This window comes from Leucoraja erinacea, chromosome 29 (genome assembly GCF_028641065.1).
Source record: "Leucoraja erinacea ecotype New England chromosome 29, Leri_hhj_1, whole genome shotgun sequence".
Taxonomy (NCBI): Eukaryota; Metazoa; Chordata; class Chondrichthyes; order Rajiformes; family Rajidae; genus Leucoraja; species Leucoraja erinaceus.
The window spans coordinates 6,268,183-6,282,075 of record NC_073405.1 but is presented as its reverse complement, the minus strand read 5'-3'; the positions used below and the strand labels follow the sequence as shown (position 1 = coordinate 6,282,075).

General features: G+C 43.5%; 1 protein-coding gene across 1 annotated transcript in view; it reads left to right on the top strand.

Annotated features, from left to right (window-relative positions):
• Positions 1–1,244: 1,244 nt before the first annotated feature.
• Positions 1,245–13,893, top strand: part of wdr18 (WD repeat domain 18) — a 120,727-nt gene continuing 108,078 nt past the window's right edge. The window contains exons 1-4 of the mRNA XM_055658433.1: positions 1,245–1,512; positions 5,083–5,193; positions 9,989–10,122; positions 13,495–13,636. Coding sequence (XP_055514408.1) covers positions 1,285–1,512; positions 5,083–5,193; positions 9,989–10,122; positions 13,495–13,636 — 615 coding nt within the window. The 5' untranslated portion in view covers positions 1,245–1,284. The remainder of the gene's footprint in view (positions 1,513–5,082; positions 5,194–9,988; positions 10,123–13,494; positions 13,637–13,893) is intronic.

Genomic DNA, 13,893 nt, shown 5'->3' with positions numbered 1-13,893 from the left:
CTCTAAACTTTTCCTATCCTGCATTAAAAATCCTTTGAACAGGCTGTGGTATGGATTTTATACAGTTGACAGAATTTTATATCCAGTCAACTTTATGGAAGCTTGTGCAGAAAGCAATCTATAGAAGTATTTGAATACTAAAATTAAAGAAATAAAGGGATGAATGTGTGTTTTAAGAGGAAATTAGTTAAGCTAGGCTGGGAACCAGCAAGGTTGCGGAGATGGAATTAGTGTTCTTGATGATAGGATACATATGTGCCTGGTTCAGCCTTGTCACTTGTTTTTGTCGTTGCTGGGAGAGATCAAAGGTAGTTATTCAGATATCCTGCATATTTAGTTGGAAGAGGTTTTTACTCAACATTATTTTGAATTTCAGGCAAAACATAACAGACAAAGCAAAAAATTGCTGGGAGAATTCATCAAGCAACTTCATCGAGCAGCATCTGGGTGATCGTTTCGCTAAACACCTTAGCTCACTCCGCCTGGACCTACTTGATCTCCTGGTTGCCAAACACTTTAATTCCCATTCCCACACTGACCTTTCTGCCCAAGGCCTCCTCCATTGTCAGAGTAAGGCCAAATGCAAATGGGAGGAACATCATCTCATATTTTGCTTGGGCAGCTTACAACCACACGGTATTAATATTGACTTCTCTTACTTCAAGTAACCCTTACACCACCTCTTTCTCCATCCCTACTTTTTTTCCATATCTTTCATTCATTTGTTCTATATCTACATCACCGGTTTTCCTTTCCCCTGACTCTGTCTGAAGAAAGGTCTCTCCTTTTCTCCAGAGATGCTGCCTGTCCCGCTGAGTTGCTTCAGCATTTTGACTCTATCCACAACTTTCAATTTGACGGGAAAGTATGGACGCATTGGGCCGAAGAGTCTGTTTCCGAGCTTTACTTTTGTTAATGCAACTTGGAAACAGGCCCAAGCCCTTCGGCCCGAGTCCATGCTGACCAGCGATCTCTGGTACACTAAACACGGACAATTTACAGAAGCCAATTAACCTACAAACCTGTACTTCTTTGGAGCATGGGAGAAATCCGGAGCACCCGGAGAAAACCCACGCGGTAACAGGGTTTTTACATACAAACATAACAGGGCCAATTAACATACAAACTCTGTACAGACAGCACCCGAGGTCAGGATCGAACCCGGGACTCTGGCGCCGTGAGGCAGCGGCTGTTACCCGCTGGGCCGTTGCCGGGGAAACGGCTGGGCGCCGCCGCTCTTGCCGCGCCGCTCCTTGGCGGCGGGGATTGTGGGAAGGCTGCAAGATGGCGGCGGCGGTGGCGACGACGGGCGCGCTGGAGGTGGTGTTGAGCTGCGATGCCGGCGGCTCGCTCTGCAACTGCAGCGTGTGGGAGCCGCGCTCCGGCACCTCGCTCACCACTTACCGCGGCGGCAACTCCTCGGCCCGCGCCCTCTGCACTTTGGGTGGCGAGTACCTTCTGGGAGCGCAGATCGGCAAGAGCTACATCAGCGTGTGGGAACTGCAGCGGAAGGTGAGCACAGTAGGTTTCGGGTGAAGGGGAAACGATTTAATAGGAACCCCAGGGGCTACGTTTTCACACAGAGGATGGTGCGGGTATGGAACAAGCTGCCAGGGGAGGTAGTTGAGGCAGGTACTATCGGTATGTTGAAGAAACAATTAAACAGATACATGGGTACAGGTTAAACAGGCACAGGATAAGTTTAGACAAGAGACATTTATTGTCACATGCACCAATTGGTAAAGTGAAATTTGGGGTCACCATTTAGGGATATGCGCCAAACGCAGGCAGGTGGGACTAGTGTAGATGGGACATGTTGGCCAGTGTGGGCAAGTTGGGCTGAAGGGCCTGTTTCCACGCCTTATGACCCTTTGACTGTATGTGGGGTAGGAAGGGTGGGAGGAGAGCATGGGGATAGGAATGTGTGGGGAAGAGAACACAGGGACTAGAGGAAAAGGAGGTAGAAAGAACATGGGGGTGGCGACTGGATGGCATAGCAATGAAGTTCGGGGACTTGAGGGGGGAGGGAGCATGAGCAGAGCACTAGAGAGGAATGGGATGTGGGCAGGGGGCAGGAGGACAAGCGTTTAGTTTATTATTGTCATGTGTACTGAGCTACAGTGAAAAGCTTTTTAAGTTGTACGCTATCCAGTCAGCGAAAAGACTATAGATGGACACAAAAAACTGTAGTGGAATAACTCAGTGGGTTAGGCAGCATCTCTGGAGAAAAGGAATAGATGACGTTTTGGGTCGAGACCCTTCAGACTGTATATGGTTATGATGAAGTGGTCCACAGGGCACAAATACAGGATAAAGGGAATAGCGTTTAATGCAAGTACAGAAAAATCTGATTAAAGATAGCCCGAGGGTCACCAATGAGAAAGCTAGTAGGTCAGGACTGCTCTTTAGTAGGTTCAGTTGCCTGATAACAATTGGGAAGAAACTGTCCCTGAGTTGTGGCTTGAATGTTATCAAGCAGCAGAATTAAGTGAATTTCTGAGGCTAGTTGAGTTTGAGAAGTTCTCTAGATTGACCACTAAGAGCATCAGAAAGGATAACTGAGGTCATGTACTTGACTGAACTTATCCTTTTCACAATGGCAGGCAGTGACTAGTGGGGTACCCCAAGGCTCAGTACTGGGACCCCAGTTATTTACAATATATATTAATGATCTGGATGAGGGAATTGAAGGCAATATCTCCAAGTTTGCGGATGACACTAAGCTGGGGGGCAGTGTTAGCTGTGAGGAGGATGCTAGGAGACTGCAGGGTGACTTGGATAGGCTGGGTGAGTGGGCAAATGTTTGGCAGATGCAGTATAATGTGGATAAATGGGAGGTTGTCCATTTTGGTGGCAAAAACAGGAAAGCAGACTATTATCTAAATGGTGGCCGATTGGGAAAGGGGGAGATGCAGCGAGACCTGGGTGTCATGGTACACCAGTCATTGAAGGTAGGCATGCAGGTGCAGCAGGCAGTAAAGACAGCGAATGGTATGTTAGCTTTCATTGCAAAAGGATTTGAGTATAGGAGCAGAGAGGTTCTAATGCAGTTGTACAGGGTCTTGGTGAGACCACACCTGGAGTATTGCGTACAGTTTTGGTCTCCAAATCTGAGGAAGGACATTATTGCCATAGAGGGAGTGCAGAGACGGTTCACCAGACTGATTCCTGGGATGTCAGGACTGTCTTATGAAGAAAGACTGGATAGACTTCGTTTATACTCTCTAGAATTTAGAAGATTGAGAGGGGATCTTATAGAAACTTACAAAATTCTTAAGGGGTTGGACAGGCTAGATGCAGGAAGATTGTTCCCGATGTTAGGGAAGTCCAGGACAAGGGGTCACAGCTTAAGGATAAAGGGGAAATCCTTTAAAACCGAGATGAAAAGAACTTTTTTCACGCAGAGAGTGGTGAATCTCTGGAACTCTCTGCCACAGAGGGTAGTTGAGGCCAGTTCATTGGCTATATGTAAGAGGGAGTTAGATGTGGCTAAGGGATCAGGGGGTATGGAGAGAAGGCAGGTACGGGATACTGAGTTGGATGATCAGCCATGATCATATTGAATGGCGGTGCAGGCTCGAAGGGCCGAATGGCCTACTCCTGCACCTAATTTCTATGTTTCTATGTTATCTATGTATTGAGCATGGAAACAGGCCTTTCAGCCCACCAAGTTGACGCCAACCTTTGATCACCAGTTCACACTAGTTTTGCGCTATCCCACATTCTCATCCACTCCCTACACATTTGGGGCAATTTACAGAGGCTAATCAACCTACAAACCCACATGTTTTTTTTACACAGAGAGTGGTGAATCTGTGGAATTCTCTGCCACATAAGGTAGTTGAGGCCAGTTCATTGGCTGTATTTAAGATGTGGCCCTTGTGGCTAAAGGGATCAGGGGGTATGGAGAGAAGGCAGGGATGCGATACTGAGTTGGATGATCAGCCATGATCATATCGAATGGCGGTGCAGGCTCGAAGGGACGAATGGCCTACTCCTGCACCTATTTTCTATGTTTCTATGTCTTTGGGATACAGGAGGGAACCGGAGCACTTGGAGAAACCCACATGGTTACAGGGAGAATGGGTAAACTTCACACAGACAACGTCTGAGGTCAGGATAGAACATGGCAGTGGTGAGGGTAGTAGCCCTATCAACATTGATACTGTTTCCTATATTTTACATGGATGTCACATCCATTGTACTATTTGCTATTTTACTCTGCATCTGGAGGTACATGCTTTCAAGCTTATGTATCTTCTGGAGAAGGGAGAAGAAGGAATGATTGGGTGTGAGAACGCATGAAGTGTAGATAAATTTGATTTTGAGGGGAATGGGATGGGGTGGGGGAGGCTGGTTTGCATGACGGGCTGGGCTACATTCAAAATGCTCTGCAATTTTTTGCTGTCTTGGCAATGTGGTTGGACCAGGACAAAGTGTTGACGATATTGATACTTAAGAACTTGAAGCTCTAACTTATCACCATTTTAGCACCATTGATATAGATTGGGGCATGCATTCCACTCTGATTCCAAGTTCAAGTTCAAGTGAGTTTATTGTCATGTGTCCCTGTATAGGACAATGAAATTCTTGCTTTGCTTCAGCACACAGAACATAGTAGGCATTTACTACAAAACAGATAAGTGTGTCCATATACCATGATATAAATACATACACACATGAATAACTCAGTGCTGCAGACAATGACCAGTTCCTTCATTTTGTTGACATTTGAGGGAGACGTCGTTGTTTTGAACTAGCTTCCTCAAAGGGTAGTGGAAGCAGTCTTCGGATATATTTAATGAAAAAGTAGTTAAAATCAAGACAAATAAGGGGCTGAAAGTTACAGACCGCATCTCCGATTAGACGAGCCAAGATGTTGGTATTGGTTTTAAGTTCTGAGCTGTAAATATCACTTTACAATTTTCACAGTTCCAAAAATAAATATCCTTATAAAAAATATTTGTACGTGGTAGTGCAAATCTCCAATGAGTAGGTACATGAACAGTGGGTAGAGTGATATTAGTTCAGTGTGTGCTTGTAGATTTTTATTAACTAAATACTTTCATCTTTTTGCTTTAGGATCAATTGCAGCAGAAGATAATCTGTCCTGGGATTGTCACCTGTCTTGCCGTGTCACCCAATGGACTTTACATTACTGCCGGCATTGAAGAGAGCATCTATTTGTGGGAGGTAAACATTAAAGTTGTTGCTTATCATTATGTGCTATAAACTTTTAATTTTCAATTTAATATTTACTGACGGCACAGTGTTTATATAAAATTGGGATTTGGGGAAATAAGGCAAACAAACTTTCTGGTGTGTGCTTCTTGTGTAGGAAGGAACTGCAGATGCTGGTTTACACCGAATTAGACACAAAATGCTGGGGTAACTCAGCGGGACAGGCAGCATCTCTGGATAGAAGGAATGGGTGACATTTCGGGACGAGGCCCTTCAGACAGAAAGTCAGGGGAGACAGAGATACAGAGATTAAAAAAAGTGTAAGGTGTGAGAACGAGAAGAGATATGGGGAGAAGGCAGAACCAGGGGCCACAGTCTATGAATAAAGGGGAGGCCATTTAAAACTGAGATGAGAACAAACTTTTTCACCCAGAGAGTTGTGGATTTGTGGAATTCTCTGCCACAGAAGGCAGTAAAGTCCAATCCACTGGATTAATTTAAAAGAGAGTTAGGGGCTAGCGGAATCAAGGGAATTTGGGGAGAAGGCAGGCACGGGTTACTGATTGTGGATGATCAGCCATGATCACAATGAATGGCGGTACTAGCTCAAAGGTCCAAATGACCTCCTCTTGCACCTATTTTCTATGTTTCTATGAGACACCTAAGGCGATGAATTTCAAGGAAAATGTAGAATAGATCATTGTTAGCTAGGAGAAGGTGACAACAAAGTAAACAGAGATAAAATGTAACCGGGGACAGACTGGTTGGAGAAGGGGGAGAGATGGGGAGAGGGAAAGCAAGGGTTACTTGAAGTTAGAGAAGTCAGCTTGTACCCCAGTGGTATGAATATTGACTTCATAATTTAATTTCCACGGAAAATTAATATTTCAAATCTACTTCATTCATCGAACATTGAAATAGAAATGTTTAATTTAATACTTATGATTAAATGTAACCTTTCCGCTTTGCTTTTTAAACTGTATTAATGGTCATTATTGTTTCAGAATATATAGAAAGATGTTCTGATGAAGGATCTTCAACATGAAATCTTAAGTGTTTCTCTTTCTGTAGATTCCAGCTGACCTTTGTGCTGCCAGTATTCTCTAGTATCTTTGCAAAACGTTGTTACTTATTAGAATTAAATTGAATGTATTTATCAACAACTTGAATTAAATATCAGGCTCTGTAACTTGAAGTTCTTGAAAGTAACCACAATGTGGCAGTCTTTGCACATTTAAAGCCAGAATAACATTGTTGCAATGCCAAATCTCCTTTGGGATTTGATAGTGGCTTGTGCTGTTTCATAGTTATGAAATGCAAAGTGAACATTAAAAACAAGGGAGTAACCAGGGAGAGGTAAGACCACCTGAGAATAAAGGAGGAAAATTGCATTTGAAGTCTGGGGATGTAGGTGAGGTACTAAACAAGTATTTTTCATTTGTTTTCACCAAGGAGAAAGACATGGAAGGCAGTGAGATCAGTATGGAGATTACTAGTATGCAAGGGCAGTAAGAAGGGCATTGAGGTTAATAAATCCCCTGGACCTGATGGGTTCTAAGCAAGGTTATTGGGAGAGGCAAGAGAGGAGATTGCGGGAGCCTTGACAAAGATCTTTGGTTAGTAACTTTGCAGATGACACCGAGATTGCTGGGGTTGCAGACTTTGAGGAAGGCTGTCAAACTATATGCCGGGATACAGATCATCTACTGAAATGAGTGGAGAAATGACAGATGGAGTTTAACCCGAACAAGTGTAAGGTGTTTCACTATAGAAGGTTGAATGTGAGGAGAAAATATACATTTAATGGCATGACCCTTAATGGCATTGATGTACAGTGGGATCTTGCGGTCCAAGTCCTTATCTCCCTGAAAGTGGTAACACAAGTAGATGGAAAGGTAAAGAAGGCATATTGTATGCTTGCGTTCATTGGTTGGGCATTGTGTATAAAAGTCAGGAAGTCATGTTGCAGCTTTGTGGGACTTTGGTCAGGGAGTATTATGGTGTATTTGATGATGGTAGTAAGATTGACATGGCCTGGATGGTTAGAATCTCTTGCTGGATGGCCTTTGCTTGGTGATTGTGTGAAATGAATATAACTTGGCAGTAATCAGTTTGATCTTGGCTTGAATGTTGTCCAAGTCAAGTCAAGTCAAGTTTATTTGTCACATACACATACGAGATGTGCAGTGAAATGAAAGTGGCAATGCTCGCGGATTTTTGTGCAAAAGACAAACAACAAAACAACCAAACAAATTATAAACACAATCATAACACACATATTCTTTTACGTAATAAATAATAGAAGGAAAAACGTTCTGTAGAGTTAGTCCCTGGTGAGATAGGCGTTTACAGTCCGAATTGCCTCTGGGAAGAAACTCCTTCTCAACCTCTCCATTCTCACCGCATGGCAACGGAGGCGTTTGCGTGACCGTAGCAGCTGGAACAGTCCGTTGCAGGGGTGGAAGGGGTCTCTCATGATTTTGTTTGCTCTGGAGTTGCACCTCCTGTTGTATAGTTCCTGCAGGGGGGTGAGTGAAGTTCCCATAGTGCGTTCGGCTGAACGCACTACTCTCTGCAGAGCCTTCTTGTCCTTGGCAGAGCAATTCCCAAACCAGATGGTAATGTTACCGGACAAGATGCTTTCCACCGCCGCTGCGTAGAAGCACTGGAGGATCCTCGGAGACACTCTGAATTTCCTCAATTGTCTGAGGTGGTAAAGGCGCTGCCTTGCCTTACTCACGAGTGCTGAGGCGTGTGATGCCCATGTCATATCCTCAGAGATGTGGACTCCCAGATATTTAAAACAGTTCACCCTATCCACAGGATCCCCATTTATACTCAATGGAGTGTACGTCCTCGGATGATGTGCCCTCCTAAAGTCCATGATCAGCTCCACTTATTTACAAGTGCAATCCATTGAGTTGCCAAACAGACCTGAACACTTCACTGGTTTATACTCTCTAGAATTTAGAAGATTGAGAGGGGATCTTATAGAAACTTACAAAATTCTTAAGGGGTTGGACAGGCTAGATGCAGGAAGATTGTTCCCGATGTTAGGGAAGTCCAGGACAAGGGGTCACAGCTTAAGGATAAAGGGGAAATCCTTTAAAACCGAGATGAGAAGAATTTTTTTTCACGCAGAGAGTGGTGAATCTCTGGAACTCTCTGCCACAGAGGGTAGTTGAGGCCAGTTCATTGGCTATGTTTAAGAGGGAGTTAGATGTGGCCCTTGTGGCTAAGGGGATCAGGGGGTATGGAGAGAAGGCAGGTACGGGATACTGAGTTGGATGATCAGCCATGATCATATTGAATGGCGGTGCAGGCTCGAAGGGCCGAATGGCCTACTCCTGCACCTAATTTCTATGTTTCTATGTTTCACAAGCATGAGAAAACATTCTCATTTCTGATCTTGCGTCTCTGTAGAAATGTCTTGTTGCTAAGATAGTTAGCATGTAATAAGAAAGCCATCTTCCCATCAACTGAAGACTATTTTGCCCAACACCCAATTACCATAACTTTCATTTTATTGAGGAATGGCACCACCTGGAAATTGTCCTCCAAGTCCACAATATGCTAAGCTGCAAATATATCATTGCTCCTTCACTGACACTGGGTCAAATCGTGAAACACCCTCCCGAACATTATATTCACAACTTAAGGACTGAACTGGTTCAAGAAGGCTTGCACAGCCTACATTCCTTAAATGAATGAAAAAAACTTTGCTCAATCCAACACAAAATGCCACATTATTTCAAGTCTCCCCTTCTCTGGAATTCAGCAATTTTGATCCAATGCTGTAATGGATCAGAACGGAATGGTATAGGCGGAGACCAAAATGCGCATCAGTTAGAAGTTTGTTTTTGAATAATTGCCATTTGATAGCATTGTAATTTACCCTCTCCACTGCCTTGCCATGAAGTTAGGCTTGTGAGGTAGTAATTAGCTGGATTGGATTGGTCATTTTTGTGAGCAGGGCATAGCTGGACAGTATTCCACTTTGGCAGGTGGATGACAGTATAGGGACAGTACCGGAACAGCAGAAATCACATTTGCCCTGGATTTTGAGCTATATCACCAGAAAACTTTGCAAATATGCACATCTTATTACAATAGCATTTGTTCCAAGGTTTCCTGAGCTTCCCCAGCACCTCCCCTGAGGAGACAGGAGTGGAATCAGGTGTTAGAGGCTGTAGTTTGGTTCTAGAGGCGATGGAGGGATTCTGGCAGGTCTACTGACAATAACATTGGAGATAGTGAAGGGAAACAATAGTTAGTTCAATATAAAAGGTTGGGTGAGTGATGGAGAGTGGGTTGAGACTGGAACAGCTGCATGGTGTGAAGAATGGCTGATTCCAGAAATCATTAATGGTATTAATTTATTTAATGGTATGCTCTTTTAATGGAAATCTTAATGAACAGAGAGTTTGAGCTCCACCCATAATGGTGGAGCTTAATACTGGTGAGGATATTTTGAATACAAATATAATTATGACACCGTGTTTAATTGCAGCAGGGTGTGGATTGAAGGAATCTGAACGTTAATGATGTAGAAAAACGAAATTGATCATTGCTGAATCACTGGGAATAGGTAAAAATCACAAATCAAGCAATAATCAGAGTATTGCATGTATTTTAATCCATCGAATGTGTATAGGTGTATAATGTCACCCAGATTGCAGATTTAGTTTAGAGATATTAAAGTTGTGCTATGAACCCTACACCCGCAATAATTTCAGAATTATTGTGAGGACAATTTGAAACTAATGTGAAAGTTTGGGAAACTGACACATTGCTGTTTTTCGTCTAGGTGTCTACTGGAAATCTTCTGCTCACGCTGTCCAGGCATTTTCAGGAGTTGACGTGCATTCGCTTCACTGATGACAGCAGTCACTTCATCTCAGGAGGGAAGGATAATCTTGTGCTGGTGTGGAATTTGTGCAGGTATTGAATTAAACAGGAGAGAGTTTGAAGGGCACTTCATCAATAAAATGAACCATCCAGTTGGGAACGTTTTTTAAGAATGGTAATTTATGTAGCAGTTGCAGTGTTGACTCGAAGGGCCGAATGGCCTACACCTGCACCTTTCATTTCTATTGTCTATAAGTCGCACAACCCTGTGAGTTGATGCATTTGGCGAAAACTATTGCGGATAGATAGATGTAATGAATAGCAGGACCTTAATAACCCTAAGGAAAAAGCGAACATGTACACAGATGTAGATGTTTGGTGTCCCTGAAGATAGTAACACGGGTTAAGTGATTTAAAAGGCATTTGAGGCATTTCCCTTCATTAGCTGGACCTAAAATATAAATGCAGGAAGGTTATGGTACAACGATATAAAACGCAAATTGGGCCACAGCTGGTGTTCTGTTTGTGATGGTGACTGATCACTAAAGTGGAAGGCCATCTGCTGATACAGGCTGGAAGCATTGAGTTCTCAGCTATGCAGTGTGATGAGGTGCCCATTTGGCAGTTGGAAAATCCACGGTTTAGCAATTTACAAGTGGTTTCTGCCTAGCTGGCTCCATATATGTTGACGTTAATGATCGGGGATTTCTCACAAACGCAGATCCTACTTTCATTATAGTGAATGAATGAAGTGAAATATCTTTTTGAAATTTTTTTGAATGCTTAGTTCCGGCTGCCATAAATGTCACTGGTAACAATTGCTGAGCCCATGGCAAAAGCAAAAGGGGCGGGGGTGGGTGAAGAGGGGGGTAGAGGGAGAGGGTGAAGGGGGTGGGGGGTGGGAAGGAGAGGGTAGTCGCAGCAGACACAGCTCGCTCTCTGCTCACTCCGCACCTTCAGCTTTCGGCCTCACGCAGCAGCTCCCGGCCCCAGTCTCACTCTGACTTCACTCAGAGGCTTTCTGTTCAACTTAACACGCTGCTTATGGACTCAGCCCCGCCTCCGGCGCTTTATTATCTGCGGGGGCCGGAGGGGGCGTCACCTTCATGGTGACTGACAGATGAGAAGACCAATCTGCTGATCTCACGATCTTTTAAACCTTCATAACTTATCTAATCTTTCACTGATTGGAACAAAACTTGGTGCGCTTGGAGCAGAGGAGAACGATGAGTAAGGTGGCAAAGCATCCTAGCGATATAGGTTACCGTTTTTGCGCAAATTAAATGGTCAAGGTGAGAGCTTTAGTAATGGTATAGATTATTGGGTGAGGAGGTGGACCACATAGACTGTTCTAGGCTTGCGAATAATGTGTTATGCTTAATCCTGTAACGTGCCTGGAAAGGGAATTCCTTAGATATGTTGGTACACAACAATGCTGGAGAAACTCAGCGGGTGCAGCAGCATCTATGGAGAGAAGGAAATAGGCAACGTTTCGGGCCGAAACCCTTCTTCAGACATGGACATGTTGCTCACTGTTCTCTGTTTATTATTGTGAATGACCCCGCACACATGATCATTACTGGTCAGGCCACAAACTGACAAGTGTAACACCAACGTTTGCCATGTCATTCATCTGAGAGGAAGGTTATGTATTTTTTTATAATCCTGGATCCTGCTTCACTCTCTTTTAATGGGTCAATAACCCCCACCAACTATGACCAAAGTTCAGAACCATGTTCCATCCCTGACCCAGAGATTATCCTACCCAGGCCATCCTTCAATTCTTCACCAAACCCACTCCCCAAATCTTTTATTTTCTTCTCCTTGCTAAGTCCCAGACTGAGCCAGAGGCCCAGTTCTTTCCTGGATCCATTGCCACCAGGGACCAGTGATGTCGGGGAAGCCATCTGCTAAGTTCCCAGATGTTCCATATGCTGAGGAACCTGGATGGGTTGTTGGTGAAAAGTGGTTCTCCTGAACCAGCTCCATTGTCAAGGTTCAGCAGCATCTATGGAGCGAAGGAAATAGGCGACGTTTCGGGCCGAAACCCTTCTTCAGTCTGAAGAAGGGTTTCGGCCCGAAACGTCGCCTATTTCCTTCGCTCCATAGATGCTGCTGCACCCGCTGAGTTTCTCCAGCATTTTTGTGTATCTTCGATCTTCCAGCATCTGCAGTTCCTTCTTGAACCCATTGTCAAGGTTAATTGGCTGTAAAGGATCTCTCCAGCAAAACTAGATTTTACTCTCATTATCATGGTAAATGAATCACATTAGGTGACTTAGGATATATTTATGAATTGTATTTTCATGGCATGCTGAGTATTTGATGCAAAAAACATTTCCCTGGTAACTGTTGCTGAGTGTGTGGCAAAAGATGATGAGTGTTACTCTTCGGTCATCTACTAATTTTAGTGGAGGCACCCGACCATGCTGCAGGGTTTCATCCAGAAACGCCAACCATTCCTTTCTCCCCATGTATGCTGCTTGACCTGAGTTTCTCCAGCAGATTGTTGTTTCTGATTTGAATGTTTTAGTTATAAATTTGCTCTGAATGCAATAATCAGACTTAATATAAAGTGTGTTGCTTGGGAATACCTTTTGCATGAATGTAGAATTTGTTAAATAAAGGATCAAAAGATAAACTTATTTGCAGGAGGTCTAGTAGCTCACCGGATTGGATCTTTCCAGAATATCAGCCTGAATACTTGAATGAATTAATAAGTTTATTGGCCAAGTTTGTACACATACAAGGAATTTGTCTTGGTGCTCCGCTCACAAGTAACAACACGACATGCAGTAACAATTAAGAATGACACATAAAACATTAAACATTAATAATAAAACATTATTGTTTAAACATGTGAATGAAATAAAATACCCGAGCAAAAGGAGGCTACAGACTTTTAGTTATTGAGTAGACCTACTGCTCGTGGAAAAAAAATGTTTTTACGTCTGGCTGTGGCGGCATTGACAGTCCGGAGTTGCCTTGAGGGAAGTGATTCAAAGAGTTTGTGGCCAGAGTTTGGGTCAGAGACTCGGAGATGATCTTACCCACTCGCTTCCTGGCCCGTGCAGTGTACAGTTAGTCAATGGGGGGGGGGGGCAACAACCTTTGCAGCTGATCGGACGATTTGCTGCAGCCTCCGGATGTCGTGCTTGGTGGCTGAGCCAGCCAGACCGTGATGGAGAAGGTGAGGACAGACTTTGTTACAGAGGTTAATTGTTGAGGGATTTAATCGCTCTGATCATGATTGTCTTGTCTTGGAAGTCCAATATCATGACTCTAATTTTCACGGCATTCTCTTAGTCAAGTGGTTTTTCAATCAGAGATCTCCTCCTTTCGGTCTTGGTCCTATGCCATATTCTGCTGCTGCCTTAGTGCATTCGTCCCAGTATTACATTGTGCTTACTGCTGTCAATTAGGACAGGATAAGTTAGTGAAGTACTGATATTATTTTCTAATTAGTCTTTTGCAGATCGGTTACGCTCGTGTGCCTGAACCCCAGCATGTTTGGTCTCGTCATACCTTGCCAGTAACAGACATACATTGTGGAGTTGGAGGTCCCCTATCTCGTATTGCGACAGCATCCCTTGATCAAACTGTTAAAGTGAGTTTGTTCTTTTTAATGCTTAATTGCTATTATATTGCTTTACAATAGATTCAATGAACTGTTTAGCTTAACAGGTTAAGGCAACGATTATGAACTATCCTCTGAGTGTTTGAAACACAGATTATTATTGAACTAAAAATGGTTGAAGGCATTTTTTTTTTCTTCTTTATTCAAATTCAGGGAAATATACCAAGTACTCTGTGCATGGCAGGATGTTCTTTCATTTTGAGAGAAGAATCTTGATCACTGGTTGT